Below are 14,578 nucleotides of genomic sequence, written 5' to 3' on the forward strand. Positions count from 1 at the left end.
CCCCCCCCCCCCCCCCAAACCCCACAATCTTACTTGACACTCTCTTTTCTCGTTCACGTATATGGTATGCGAGATACATACTAATCACACTAAATTTTTTGCTAGTGTTATTGAAGAAAACACTATTTTTTTGTCATATTTGATTGGAAAATCTTCTCTTTTCTTGATGTTATAAAATTATAACTTTGAAATGAGAAAAAGGGCTAACTCACCCAGCCATTGATCCTTCTAGGATTGGGTTGAGTTGAGCATTTTCAGGCTCTTCCAAATGAAGAGCAGCTTTCCCTAGCCCTTCAAGTTCCTTGGCCCGCGGCTTGGGTCGGGTGGGGCTGGGCGAACCCTTTTTGATAGCTCTAGCAAGGTTCAAGAATACTTTGACAATTCCTTCAGATCTGACCTTGCAATTGGAGAAATTTTCATGTTTACATTTAAACCTTAAAATTTGAGGAACCCGAAGTAAAAAATGTTTCCTTCTTAAGTTGATTTTACATGACACAAATTTAAATTAATTAATAAAAAATTTTAAAAAATAATAATTGACCAATCCAATAAAGTGGAAACTCACTTATAGGTGAACACTCAAGTACTAAAGCAATTTGAAACATATTTTAAAATTAAATTAATAAATATATATGGAACAAAACCTAACAAAATTACACCCACTTGCTTCACAAAGAATCTTTCTTCAATTTTTATCACCTTATTATCTTCAAGTGTCTTTCCTATTCAAAGCCATCAATTTCTATCAACCTTCCTACCCAATTAAAAAAGTCTAATTTAAATTAATTTTTTTTTTAAAAACAACAACAAGAAATGGCAGTAGCATGGAAATAACTTAGTTTGAACTATATATTAGTTGTTAATTTTGACTCATATTGGATTTTGACGGAGTAATATTGACTATGAATCAAAGTTATTTCTTTCGTATCAATTAATATAAAATTAATGACATATTCATATAATAATATTAAATAATATAGAAAAGCTGCAAATTGATTAGATTTTATATGTGTGAATTTGTTCAAATTATTAGTTTGAGATCCAAATATAATTAAAAGAGACGAATAATGTTAGATTGACAATTAAAGTACTAACGTATTAACAATAATATTCATAGTTATTCTTAATTTTTTAATCGTAGTTGATTAATTCTTGATTGAAACTAATTTCATAGTAAAAAATATTTAACTTTAAATTTCTGTGATAAGCATTTTCACTTATTGAAAATAGTAATACAAATATAAAAACACGCCTATTAAATAATAAACTATAGGATTTTAAACAAATAAAACAAATATCTACTTCTATTTGTAAATGTTTTTGTACTAGTAATTACAAACATACTTTTTCATTCAAAGTAGATATCTATAAATTAGTTTAAAACGTATGAATGTCTATAAAAAAATTACGAGATACGAAAGTAAAACATATACATTGATAATCAATATCTTAATGATTCTATAAATAATTTAGCATGTCTATAAACTGATAACCGATAAATCAAATCAAAATGACTGAACCGATCGAATATTCTAACCCTAATATTAGCAAAATTTTATCTATGTTAATAATCCTTTTCTTTTTCTCCTATCAACATCATGAAGAAAAGAGTGTAGAATTACAATTTAACCCCTTATTTTCTCCCAACAACCCAAAAAAACTCCAAACATATCCTAAATCCACCAACCCCCAAAATTTTTTTTTTTTTTCTCTCAATATATATATAAAAAAAAATTATATCCATGTTGCATGAAATACCCACGTCATCCTTAAATCTCAACCGTTAATCACAATTAAAATCAATGGCTATAATTAATCTTCCAACAACCACCATTTTTAGTCCTTTCCTACAACCCCCTCTCACATAATTTTCTTTACCTACCATCCTTTGTTCCTCTCTATTTATACTCACCACATATTCCATCTACCATAACCAAAAAAAAAAATAATACACTAATCATAGTTCACAACATATTTTTTTATATATATAAATAAAATTCCCATTTTTTCTCTTCTCCAAATTCTCCCAAGTAAAATTTCTCCATTACAAATCAAACCATTTTTTGTTGGTCCAATGGCATCATCAATTGTACAAAATGGACATGTTAATGGAGAAGTTGTAGTAGCCATGGAATTATGTAAGAAATCAATTAATGTTAATGATCCATTAAATTGGGAAATGGCTGCTGAATCTTTAAGAGGGAGTCATTTGGATGAAGTGAAAAAGATGGTGGATGAATTTAGAAAGCCAATTGTGAAACTTGGGGGTGAAACTTTAACAGTTGCACAAGTTGCATCCATTGCAAATGTTGATAAGAAAAGTAATGGGGTTAAAGTGGAACTTTCTGAAAGTTCAAGGGCTGGTGTGAAAGCTAGTAGTGATTGGGTAATGGATAGTATGGGGAAAGGTACAGATAGTTATGGTGTGACTACTGGATTTGGTGCAACATCTCATAGAAGAACTAAAAATGGTGGTGCACTTCAAAAGGAACTCATTAGGTAAACTTTTTTTTTATATATATATACGCTCGATAACGTAAAGAATTTTTATATTTTTTTTCGTATTTATAGTTTGTTATATCAATTATGCTATATATCTATAGTTATTCTTTATGTGATCTAATAGTAGTGTTAAGTTTACTACAATTATTTAATTTGATAGCGTAAAAATTCTTTTTTAATAAATAGCAATTTATTTATTTAATTTCGAATTATCATAGTAAAATTTGATTATTGAAAGCTATGTATTTAATTATACAAGTTGAACCACCCTATTGATTTGTGCATGTGGGGTTTGGCAAAAGCTAGTGTGACTGTGTGGTAGGTGAGGGAGATTTTAGTCATTTTACTTACTTCAATTTTTGTTTTTATCAACTTGGACGTTATAACAAGTAATTTTTTCAAATCGGTTTTCTTAATTTATATGTGAAAAAATAATTCTAGTAAGAAATCTTTATTTTGAATAAATAAAACTATAGTATATTGTGTTTTCATCACAAAAATATATGAGACAGAGTGTTAAAACTTTTTAAGATGTAATGTTAGTTCCCATGTGCCATCTCTTGTCAGATATGTATTTTATAGTGTCACATATAAAAACATTATAAATCAGTATTTTTTATAATCAATTTGTGCTCATGATCTTTATTTGTAACTTGTAAGTCTACTTGATGACACATGTTAGTAGAATTCTAGTTTAAAATGTGATGTTGATGAATATTATGATTTATTTTCTTCAGGTTCTTGAATGCTGGAGTTTTTGGAAATGGAACAGAATCATCTCATACTTTGCCACATTCAGCAACAAGGGCAGCTATGCTTGTTAGGATCAACACTCTGCTTCAAGGCTACTCTGGAATCAGATTTGAAATTTTGGAAGCAATTACTAAGTTGATTAACACCAACATTACCCCGTGTTTGCCCCTCCGTGGGACGATCACTGCATCGGGTGATCTTGTCCCTCTGTCTTACATTGCTGGTTTACTCACTGGCAGGCCTAATTCAAAGGCTGTTGGACCAAATGGTGAGAAACTTAATGCTGAGGAAGCGTTCCGCGTGGCTGGTGTTACTGGTGGATTTTTCGAGTTGCAGCCTAAGGAAGGACTTGCACTTGTGAATGGTACTGCAGTTGGTTCTGGTATGGCATCAATGGTACTGTTTGAGTCCAACATTCTTGCTGTCATGTCTGAAGTATTGTCAGCGATTTTCGCTGAAGTGATGAATGGGAAACCCGAATTCACTGACTATTTGACACACAAGTTGAAGCATCACCCTGGTCAGATTGAGGCTGCTGCTATTATGGAACACATTTTGGATGGCAGCTCTTATGTCAAGGCAGCTCAGAAGCTCCATGAAATGGATCCTCTTCAAAAACCAAAGCAAGATCGTTATGCTCTTCGCACATCTCCACAGTGGCTTGGCCCTCAAATTGAAGTCATCCGTGCAGCAACTAAGATGATTGAGAGGGAGATCAACTCAGTGAACGACAACCCATTGATCGATGTTTCAAGAAACAAGGCCTTACATGGTGGAAACTTCCAAGGTACCCCTATTGGTGTGTCCATGGATAATACAAGATTGGCCCTTGCATCGATTGGGAAATTGATGTTTGCCCAATTTTCGGAGCTTGTCAACGACTATTACAACAATGGGTTGCCATCTAATCTCACAGCAGGAAGGAATCCAAGCTTGGATTATGGACTCAAGGGAGCTGAAATTGCAATGGCTTCTTACTGCTCGGAACTTCAATTCCTTGCAAATCCAGTGACTAACCATGTCCAAAGTGCTGAGCAACACAACCAAGATGTGAATTCATTGGGCTTAATCTCAGCAAGGAAAACCGCTGAGACTGTAGACATCTTGAAGCTAATGTCATCAACCTATCTCGTGGCGCTTTGCCAAGCTATCGACTTAAGGCATTTGGAGGAAAACTTGAGGAGTGCTGTCAAGAACACAGTAAGCCAAGTAGCTAAGAGAACTTTGACAATGGGTGCTAATGGTGAACTTCATCCTGCAAGATTCTGCGAGAAGGAATTGCTTCGAGTTGTGGACAGGGAATACGTGTTTGCCTATGCTGATGATCCCTGCAGCTCCACCTACCCTTTGATGCAGAAGCTGAGACAAGTCCTTGTGGATCATGCAATGAAGAATGGTGAAAGTGAGAAGAATGTGAACAGCTCAATCTTCCAAAAGATTGTAGCTTTCGAGGACGAATTGAAGGCCGTGTTGCCTAAAGAAGTTGAGAGTGCAAGAGCTGTTGTTGAAAGTGGCAACCCTGCAATTCCTAACAGGATCACAGAATGCAGATCATATCCATTGTACAGGTTGGTGAGACAAGAACTTGGATCAGAACTTTTGACAGGTGAAAAAGTTCGATCACCCGGTGAGGAGATTGACAAGGTGTTCACAGCAATGTGCAATGGACAGATCATTGATCCATTGTTGGAATGTCTCAAGAGCTGGAATGGTGCTCCTCTTCCAATCTGCTAGATGTTTGCCAGAAAAAAGGACCAGTTGTGAATGCTTGTCTAGTGCTATTTTTCAGATTCTTTTTTTGCTTTATGGTGAATTACTATCATAATATGTTGTGAACTTACATCTTTTTTGGTTAGCTTGAGAGAGTGTTAAACTCCCTTAAATATGAATGTCTCTTTTCAGTAAAAAAATTTGAATGAAAAGTGACAGTGTGCTTATGTCTATTCAATTCTTCTGTTCAATCAAGTTTCTCTTCTTGTTTTATTCAAAGCACTAACAATTGCAGGCACTCAAAAGTAAATTTTCATCAGTTTTCATAAACAACAAAAAAGGAAGTAACTGTGAGGATTTCCCAAAACCATATAACGAGACCATAACTCATTCGATCAACCAACGTGAGACAATCTAACATCCCAGGCATACTGAGTGCCTAGGCATCGAGAGGATGGACAATGTAATACGGGGACCCAACATCAAGAAAAGTCTAGTCTAACTATGATACCATGTAAAAAAATAATTTTTGATCTAACTCAACCCCAAAAGCTAGTTCATAAAGAGAGAGTTGTCCGAGTCTATATAAATAAACCACCGGTTCAAAGAGAAATCTAGATGATTGAAGTCGTTTGAAAAAAATGTGGTAAAATAACTCATTCCTTCAACCTAGATATAAATACATTGAAGAATCATTTGCACTTTCTGACTTGATTGATGATGAGGTGATAGATCCATATCCCCATCCAGTGTCCAATATCCGTATTAAAGCCTCAGTATTTTGAATTCGCATCGCATAGGACTTCATTTGAAAAAAATACTTCCTATCAAAGATTTTTCTATACTCAAAGCTCGAATAAGGTAGAAACAACCCTATTTGCTGCCCTCATCCATTAATGGTTTTGTTGATCATTTTATGCATTCAAGCTGTTCATTTATTAGCTCGATTCAATAAAAATAATATATATAAAGCTTAAATTGAATAATGCGAAATCTTATCAAAATATTAATGATAATATTTTTTTTATTAGGTGATAAAAATTTATAAATAATTTATAATTCATATTTTAACTCATTTCAATTCAAATATCTTTCACACGGGTTAATAACCATAGCTTTTATCCGTCTAAATTTAAACTTAACTCAACCCGACCATTTGATTCCGCTAATTTGCACCCACTAGTTTTCACATTCTTGAGATCTGAGAAAAGAAAAACAGAGCAACAAGTTGTAGGCACACACTTCATCACTCACCAGCCGACACTAATTTTCTAGTACTATATATAATCATATCTTTATACACTCATAGCAAAAATTGCACCTACTTACTTCTTCAAGATCTGAAATTTCTCCCAGCAGCACAAGAAAAAATATAATTTATCAAACAATGGAGTACGATGGGATTCTTTTGGGCATGGGAAATCCATTACTCGATATCTCAGCTGTTGTAGATCAAGATTTCTTGAACAAGTAATGTTTTGTTATGTTTCTTGGCACCCCATTTGTCTAAATTACATGTTTTAGCTAGTTTTTGTTTGTTTTTTAAGCTATGTATGATGCTGTACCCTGTACCCGTGTCGGATTCTTTAAAAATGCACTTTTTTAAGGATCCGACTATATTTTTGAACATTCCGAGCAACGTAGATTTTCAGTCTACCTTTGTAGGCGTCTAAAGTCACCATTTTTAGCTAGTTTTATATGTTTTAAGCAATGTTGCTAGTACTTTCTGTAAATGATGCAGCACCTGTGTCGGATCCTTAAAAAATGCAGTGCTTGTGAAGGATACATCACACGCCCATCGATATTTTTGAAGATTTCGAGCAACGTAGATATAAAGTTTACCTTTCTAGATGTCTAAAGTCCCCAATTTTTTAGCTAGTTTTGTTTGTTTTAAGCTATGGTGTTCGGACTCTCCATAAATGATACGCACCTGTATGGAATCCTTCAAGAATGCACTACTTCTGAAGGAGACATTTTTGAAGATTCCGAGCAACATAATATTCAAATTCCCCATATTTAGCTAGTTTTGTTTGTTTATGCCTATTGTAGTGTACCCTTTTGGTTTGATTTTATAGATCTTGTTTGTTCCTAAAGCATATTGTACATAGTGGCTGTCTACATCTATGCTTGATGTGGTATGTGTATATTGATCTTTGATTTGTCTTTTAAGATGGCAATATAAATGACAAAACTAAAAGTACAAAGGAAAAGACTCAAGCTTTGTTCAATCCTTTTTCTTATTTTTAAACGTGATCTTTTTCTTTTCTTTTGTTATATTCTTGAATTGGATCTTAGTGTAATATTTGTGTAACTATTGATAGTGTTTCAGAGCCTACACGGCTACTGAGGTGGCTATAGTATTGGGGGGGGGGGGTTGTAGACAAAAAGTTAGCATAAGGTGGCTCCAGTGCTGATTTTAGCTCTATAAGGGCATTGGTTCTTTTGATTGGTAAAACTGCATTGACACCCTTTAGCATAAGCTAGCCCCGTCACTGTTTTTAATTCTTTACTTGCGTTGGTTCTTTTGGTTGGTAAAAAAGCATTGGTTTAATTTGCTGCTTTGGATATTTTTTTCCTTCCATTGTGTCATGTGAATGACTTGATTTTTTACTCATAGGTATGAAATCAAGCCGAACAATGCAATTCTTGCAGAGGACAAGCACTTGCCTATGTAAGTGGTTTCTTTTTAGGCTTTAGCTTTTTGTAATTGAAAAAACTTCATTAGGTTAGCTTATACCGTGCTGAGTAAATCTGAAGAACTTCAATTTCCATAGACTTTGTAGGTAGCACAATTTCCTTTTTTCTTGAAGAATTAGTTTTGAGAAATAAGATTTATTTAGTTTTAGGACGTTTAGGGGTTTCTTTTTTCCTGTTTAAGTGTCCGTTGCATGGGAATCGCTTTCTTGAAATTAATACTCAAATAGGTATTATTTAATAACATTTCCAACCAGCTTTGTGAAGGGTGAGCCTACAAAAAGTGGTAATGAGCCTATTATCATTGCTGATTTGAACTGTGGAAGAATAGTTGTATGCTTGGGGAGTGGGGACACAAACTTAAGTAAGAGAGGCTACCAGCCCACGTTCTTCTGAAGCAAAGTGTTATTTTTATGCCTTAAGTCACAAAATTGTTGAAAGAACTTTTTTATACCAGGTATGATGAAATGGCAGCCAAGCCCACTGTTGAATACATTGCTGGAGGTAATTTTCCCATCACCCAATACATTTTTAATTCATAATGAAGATACTAGGATCATTGACTCGTGGTCTTAATTCTGATATGCAGGTGCAACACAAAACTCAATCAGAGTGGCTCAGGTGTCTTGTCGTCTGAAGTTTTTAGTGGTTCTAGGCAATCTGACATGAACATATAATTTAGAAGAATAATTTCTTTTTGCATTTGCAGTGGATGCTACCATTTCCAGGTGCAACAAGTTACATGGGCTCAGTTGGGAAGGACAAGTTTGGGGAGGAAATGAAGAAAAATGCACAGGATGCTGGCGTCAATGTAAGATTCTTTTTCCTTGATTTTCTCTTCTTAGTTTGACAATCTTTTTGTGTTTCGGGGCATTGTGGATTCGTTAGCACGATTATTACTCATGTTTGCCTTTATCATCTATGCTTTGAACTTATAACATGAAAACAAAATATTTTGACCCCAACTTGTCTTTACGTACGGATTAATATAGGTTCATTACTATGAGGATGAGACTGCTCCAACAGGGACTTGTGCTGTTTGTGTGCTAGATGGCGAGAGGTTAGTTTAATGCAATTTTCCATTATATGTGTAGTTGTGTACTATGGTTCTGGTGTATAGTTTAGTCTTTCTTTCTTGTTATCCAAGGAGGGAAAGGAAGAGAAAAAGAAACACTCTAAATGATTAAAGAAGAATTTCCACATGCTTTTCTTGTTAAGGTGATGATCTGCTATTGATTATGCAGGTCATTGGTTGCTAACTTATCAGCTGCAAACTGCTACAAGGTTGACCATTTGAAACGACCAGAGAACTGGGCCTTGGGTAGGAACATCAATTCCTGTTTCTATGTTGATAAGACCTAAGATATTAAGTCTATTTTAAACTAACACATCTATTTGTGGACAGTTGAGAAAGCCAAATTTTACTATATTGCTGGATTCTTTCTCACCGTTTCTCCAGAATCTATTCAGCTTGTTGCTGAGCACGCAGCAGCCAATAACAAGGTATGCAGTTGACATTGTTTATGTGTGACTGGTCTTTTTGGTAGTTTGTGCAGGAACCAATCACATTTTGTCTTGGCTTATTCACTTATGTTATTTTCGTTTCAAACTGCTTTATAATGCTCTACTTAAGCCGAGGGTCTATTAGAAACAACCTCTCGACCTCCCAAGGTAGGAGTAAGGTCTGCGTATGCACTACCCTCCCCAGACCCCACCAGTGAGAGTACACTGTGTATGTAATTGTGTGCATAAATCAACCATATAATATTCTATTCCACCCTGCTGCAGATCTTCTCAATGAACCTTTCAGCACCATTCATCTGCGAGTTCTTCAGGGATCCTCAAGAGAAAGCCTTGCCGTAAGGCCAATTTCCTACCTTGTCAAGGTAAATGAAGGTAGATGATACTGATCTCGGGATTGACATTTTTCTGTTTTTTCAGGTATATGGACTTTGTATTTGGAAATGAGACAGAAGCAAGAACCTTCTCAAAAGTACACGGCTGGGAGGTAATGGATGCTTTTCTTTATGTTTCCTCACATTGATGTTGACTTTATGGTACATGGCTAACATGCTTCTTTGATTACTAGGCGGATAATGTTGAAGAAATAGCTTTGAAAATCTCCCAATGGCCAAAGGCATCTGGACACAAGAGGATTACTGTTATTACACAGGGTGCTGATCCTGTTGTTGTCGCTGAGGATGGGAAGGTGAAGCTGTTCCCTGTTATACCGTTGCCAAAAGAGAAACTTGTTGACACCAATGGTGCTGGTACGTAGTCTATTCTTGTTATACCTGTTTCCACTTATACAGAGTTAAAACACCCTCGATAACTGACAAAATACAAGGATCTTACATAGTTTAGAGAACATATTCTACGTTTAGTGATGAAGAAATGAGGTGTTATCTCCTCACATACTCTTTCTTCATGAGCTAGATTTTGGGGTTGAGTCAGACTCAAGGTCTATTTTCGTTTGACGTTTTCATTCTTACATTGATAGGGGATGCATTTGTTGGAGGATTCTTGTCACAATTGGTTCAAGAAAAACCTATCGCTGAGTGTGTTAGAGCAGGTTGTTATGCATCAAACGTTATCATCCAGAGGTCGGGTTGTACATACCCTGAGAAGCCAGATTTCGCTTAAGTTCATTCTTAGTTCTTCGTTTTCCTGTGTTATGCCTTCATTGAGAGAAACATATATCATCGAGTTCTACTGTTTTCAACTCGATCGGTTCGTTCTAATTTTCAGGCTATTGTTCACAAATATATGATTTGTTTGTAAGGAATTTTGATTGCCTTTTGAGAATAACTCTATTAGGAAGATTGAATTGTTTTTCTTTTTTTGGATGATTTCTTTATTTGTTACTTTTATGATCATAGATTTTGGAGTGTAGTTAGATATGGAGGAGTAAATCTAACATTTACCACTTATGGTTGAAAAAGTTTCAAATTTTCCCACCAAAACTAAAAAAAAAAAGTTTAATCCTCCTCGTACACGATATAATTTTCTTACGAAAGATATGTACAGAATTAAGGAATCAAACTCTAATGTCACGGATTTTTAGTTCAATTTTAATGTCATTTTACCAGAAGTTCGATAAAAAAAATTTAGTTCAACTTTAATGTCATTTTACCAGAAATTCAATAAAAAATTACGTTATTAAAATGAAAAACTCTAAGATTTTCTTATTTAAGTGTATATGGCACAAAAACTTTAAAATTTTCTTCACATGACTTCTATAATTATGGTCCAACTAGGTTTTAACACTTGTGTTATCTCGTTAGGGAACTCAATTTTGTTTTATATATGACTTAAAATACATTGACATAGACGATCATTTGAACTTTTTCATAAAATTTTATTTAGATATTTAAATTATAGTTTATTTTAATTAAACACTTATATATATAATAATATAATATTTTTATAATCAAAGAAGTCATAAAATCTTAGATTTATTTCAATTAAGACTGAATATATAATCAAAGAAGATATAATTTGGTTTGTTGTTGTGATTAACTTAATGCTAGATAATGTGTATTATTTGTTTCTCTCTATAATTTGACTCAAAGTGTTCACTAAAAATGTCATATCATATTTAATGGGTAATCTTAGATAAAATTTATTAAGAACATATATTTTTAAAAATTTAATATCAATTTAATTATATAAAATATGATTCCTATTTTAATAGCACACATTATGTCTGACACAAATATATAATTTTACGAATTATTGAGATCAAAGAAAATGAGATATTATTCCATATTTTAACAACAAATTTATTTACGTAATGATTTCAATGGTTAATCGAAATATCTCATAATTTTAATATCTAAATAAAATTTATCGACAAATTTAAAAATACGTTATATTCTATTAGATGATGAGCTGCTTTTCCTTATACTCTCTTTTAATTAGTTAATTTCATTTCGACACCCAAATGTTATCAAATTTATCAATATCACCCCAATCAAACGACAATTAACCTTCGCCGGAATCTCTCAAAATCAACCACCATGGACCACCGTCAACCACCACAACCTCCGCCGCCGGTAATAATCAACCACCAAACAACCACCCAAATCCTCAAACAAACCACGACAACCTTCATCTCCAATCTCCTTCTATTCCTCTTTCTTTCTTCCCTCATTCTAACTTTCCGTTCCAATGTCGAAAATGGTACCAGCTATCTCACTTCCTTCATCGATCGTGACCCTTCTCTCAAATCCATTCTATCTCGTATTGACCTCTCCGGTCAACAGCTGCAGCATCCTCAGCTCCGACGTGACCATCATCGCCGACGTCGACCTTTTCTTCACCTATCACGTGTAGGTACTCTAGATGATGATTTCTTTTCAGGGGATTCGGACCTTGATAAATCCCTATTTCATCCTTCTTCTAAACCTCAGCCGAATTCTACTTACGTAATTCTTTCCAATTTTGACCCGAATTTAGGGTTCTCAGAACAAATTATTGATGATGGGATTTTGTTTCCTCAAGCAATTCGTAATGGGTTTATCTCTTTCAAGCCTCCTTCAGAGACACAGAATTTGTCTCAGGTTGATAATCCTGAAAATGAGTATGACAATGAAAATGGTGTTGTTGATTTGCAGTTTTTGATAAAAGGTCTTGAATTGGGTCGTGGTGATGTTACAGCATTGTTGTTTCTTGTTAGTTTGTTGTCAGCTGCTTATGCTTATGTGGTGTTGGCTTTTTTGGTTACTTACACTTGGATTCATGGGATAATTTTCTTGCAAGTGTTGGATAATGTGTTAGGGAATTACAGGTCAATTTTCAGGACTGCTTGGGAAGGTTCTAATTTGGGGTTAAGAAGGCTTTCTGGGTTTGTTTTGATGAGGTGGGCAGTAAAGGATGCATTAGCTCAATTGTTGGGTATTTGGGTTTTTGGAGAAATTGAGGATCAATATTCATTTTTTAAGGTTTTTGTGAGGATGAAATTGATGCCCTTTTCGGATGTGGCGCCATGGGTTACAGGGCATGAGAAGGAAAGCTTGTGCTTTATCATCTCATGGTTCTTGGTGGAGTTGGTAGTGGGGTTTATTTTTGCTGTTGATTCTTGGGTTTCTATTGTGGACTCGAGGAAAAGTGGTAGGGAGGTTGTCAAAGAAGGATGTCATTTGTTGGGTATTATGGTGTGTCCTGCTATAGGAATCAAATGTTGGGAAGTTTTTGTTTGTGGGTGGTGTACGAGATGGATATTGGGTCGAATATTTGGAGAAGTGTTTGCACTGGCATTTCAGTGTGTTATGGAAGTTTATTTTATGGTTGCTTGGTTAACATTTTACTTGGCTGCAAGGTATAATGATGCATCCTCAGTTGGGAGGACATTTGGACGAAGAGAATTGGAAGGCTTTCTCGAGGGCGTTAGATGATACTAGGTGTGAATTCGCTAAAGATTCATTCCCCTGCCTTGGCATTACGTTGAAAGAAGCTTAAACTGGATGAACTATCGCGCTGGTGGGGTAATCTTTTTGTGCTTTTGATGTTCAATGTTTCAAAATTGTGAGTTAGCACGACACTGTTTAAGAAGTCACCCACCAGCTATGCTTTGTATGTACTCTGTTCTGAGGCAATATATGACTTGTATATTTCATGGGAATTCTTGTTGGCTATTTCATATCCATTTCGGAGTATACGCTTTACCATACAAGTCTTTCATGGTGATGAAACCTGAAAACTAGTTGTAATTGTTGTATTTTTCCTTTTACCATTAAGGGTAAGAGATTAAGTGAGCCTTCCTCTTTTTCCTTTTGATCACGTTTCTGTTGTAGATTCTGATGTTTCTAAGTAAGTTGATTGTATAATGATAAATGGTTATCTTGAACTAAACCTTTCCACTCCCCTACACAAGAAAGATCAAACTGAACTTCAAATTAGTGGGTTTGAACGTTCTTTTGATTAATCTTTGAACGTGGGACATTTGTTGCTTAAAATATTTACGGATTTGAAGTGATTCTTTACCTTGTAATTTTTGAAGAATCTAATAATTGAAGAATTAGAGCTCAGATGATTGAGTAAATGCTAAAGAAAATCTCATGTTTGCTTGAGAAAGACTGATATTGTTCCTTTTTTATTTTCTGGCTAGCTGGTTCCACTTTTTTATTTCTTTCTCAGCCCCTTGCTTGCTTAGTTACAGAAAACAAGGCTCGGCCTCTTTAAAGGACCAATAAAGTGTCAACAAACTGAAACTGTGTTTTAACACTTTTATCTCTTAAAGAACTAGGAAGTTCTGGTAATTCACGTATCAAAGTTTGTATTCCGTTGTACATATAGTCTTTAGAGTCGGGTAAAGAGTCCGATTTCTGGTAGGATGTATTTCGTGGGGACTCATCCCTGACAGACTAGTTTCCTCACTTGTTCCATATTACGATGATCGATAAATAAGGAGGGCACAGTAGCTGAGCTTCTTAAAAGGAAAACTCCCGCATTTAGTTGAATGTAAGTGGGTCAGCATTTGAAGATTTCCTGTATTGTAACACGATACCTTTAAATGAACATACCCTTAAATGTTATTGGAATTTCAAGTATTCCTTGCTTTCTTTTCCTATTGTTCCATTGCCACGTTTTTGTGACTATTTGAGATAAACCGAGGAATAGAATGATATTTAAGAGCTGTTACCGTTGTCCAAAAAAAAAGATATTTAAGAGATAAAGAAGTTGATTTTAAGAAAGTATGTAGCTGTTTGAGAGATATCTAGTTTGCACCCAAGGGTGTGATATAGTGGTCAATAAAGTGGAAGAGAACCACAAGTCTCAAGTAACAGGTTCAAGGTGCACTCCAGCTCATCGCCACCACCATTTTTTTGAGAATGGTAACTTTTCATTTAAACACAAAAAGGTGCTGATGGGTGTAAAAACAAGATACAATGTCCAAACCAGTAGCATAAGCACCCCG

General features: G+C 34.8%; 3 protein-coding genes across 3 annotated transcripts; all 3 read left to right on the forward strand.

Annotated features, from left to right (window-relative positions):
• The first annotated feature begins 1,921 nt into the window (after positions 1 to 1,921).
• Positions 1,922 to 5,220, forward strand: LOC107030967 (phenylalanine ammonia-lyase-like). Its single transcript, XM_015232179.2, has 2 exons — positions 1,922 to 2,499; positions 3,240 to 5,220. The coding sequence occupies exons 1-2, from the start codon at positions 2,075 to 2,077 to the stop codon at positions 4,987 to 4,989; spliced, it is 2,175 nt and encodes a 724-aa protein (XP_015087665.1). The 5' UTR covers positions 1,922 to 2,074; the 3' UTR covers positions 4,990 to 5,220.
• A 936-nt stretch (positions 5,221 to 6,156) lies between these two features.
• On the forward strand, positions 6,157 to 10,505 carry LOC107029244 (adenosine kinase 2-like). Its single transcript, XM_015230615.2, has 12 exons — positions 6,157 to 6,435; positions 7,583 to 7,636; positions 8,117 to 8,163; positions 8,249 to 8,280; positions 8,369 to 8,470; positions 8,652 to 8,719; positions 8,904 to 8,980; positions 9,065 to 9,162; positions 9,448 to 9,518; positions 9,601 to 9,667; positions 9,749 to 9,929; positions 10,160 to 10,505. Exons 1-12 carry the CDS (start codon positions 6,353 to 6,355, stop codon positions 10,300 to 10,302), a joined length of 1,023 nt encoding a protein of 340 aa, XP_015086101.1. The 5' UTR covers positions 6,157 to 6,352; the 3' UTR covers positions 10,303 to 10,505.
• Positions 10,506 to 11,567: 1,062 nt separating this feature from the next.
• LOC107029390 lies at positions 11,568 to 13,512 on the forward strand. The gene has a single exon (XM_015230792.2). It carries the CDS (start codon positions 11,679 to 11,681, stop codon positions 13,053 to 13,055), a length of 1,377 nt encoding a protein of 458 aa, XP_015086278.1. The 5' UTR covers positions 11,568 to 11,678; the 3' UTR covers positions 13,056 to 13,512.
• Positions 13,513 to 14,578: the final 1,066 nt, after the last annotated feature.

This window comes from Solanum pennellii, chromosome 9, assembly GCF_001406875.1.
Source record: "Solanum pennellii chromosome 9, SPENNV200".
Lineage (NCBI taxonomy): Eukaryota > Viridiplantae > Streptophyta > Magnoliopsida > Solanales > Solanaceae > Solanum > Solanum pennellii.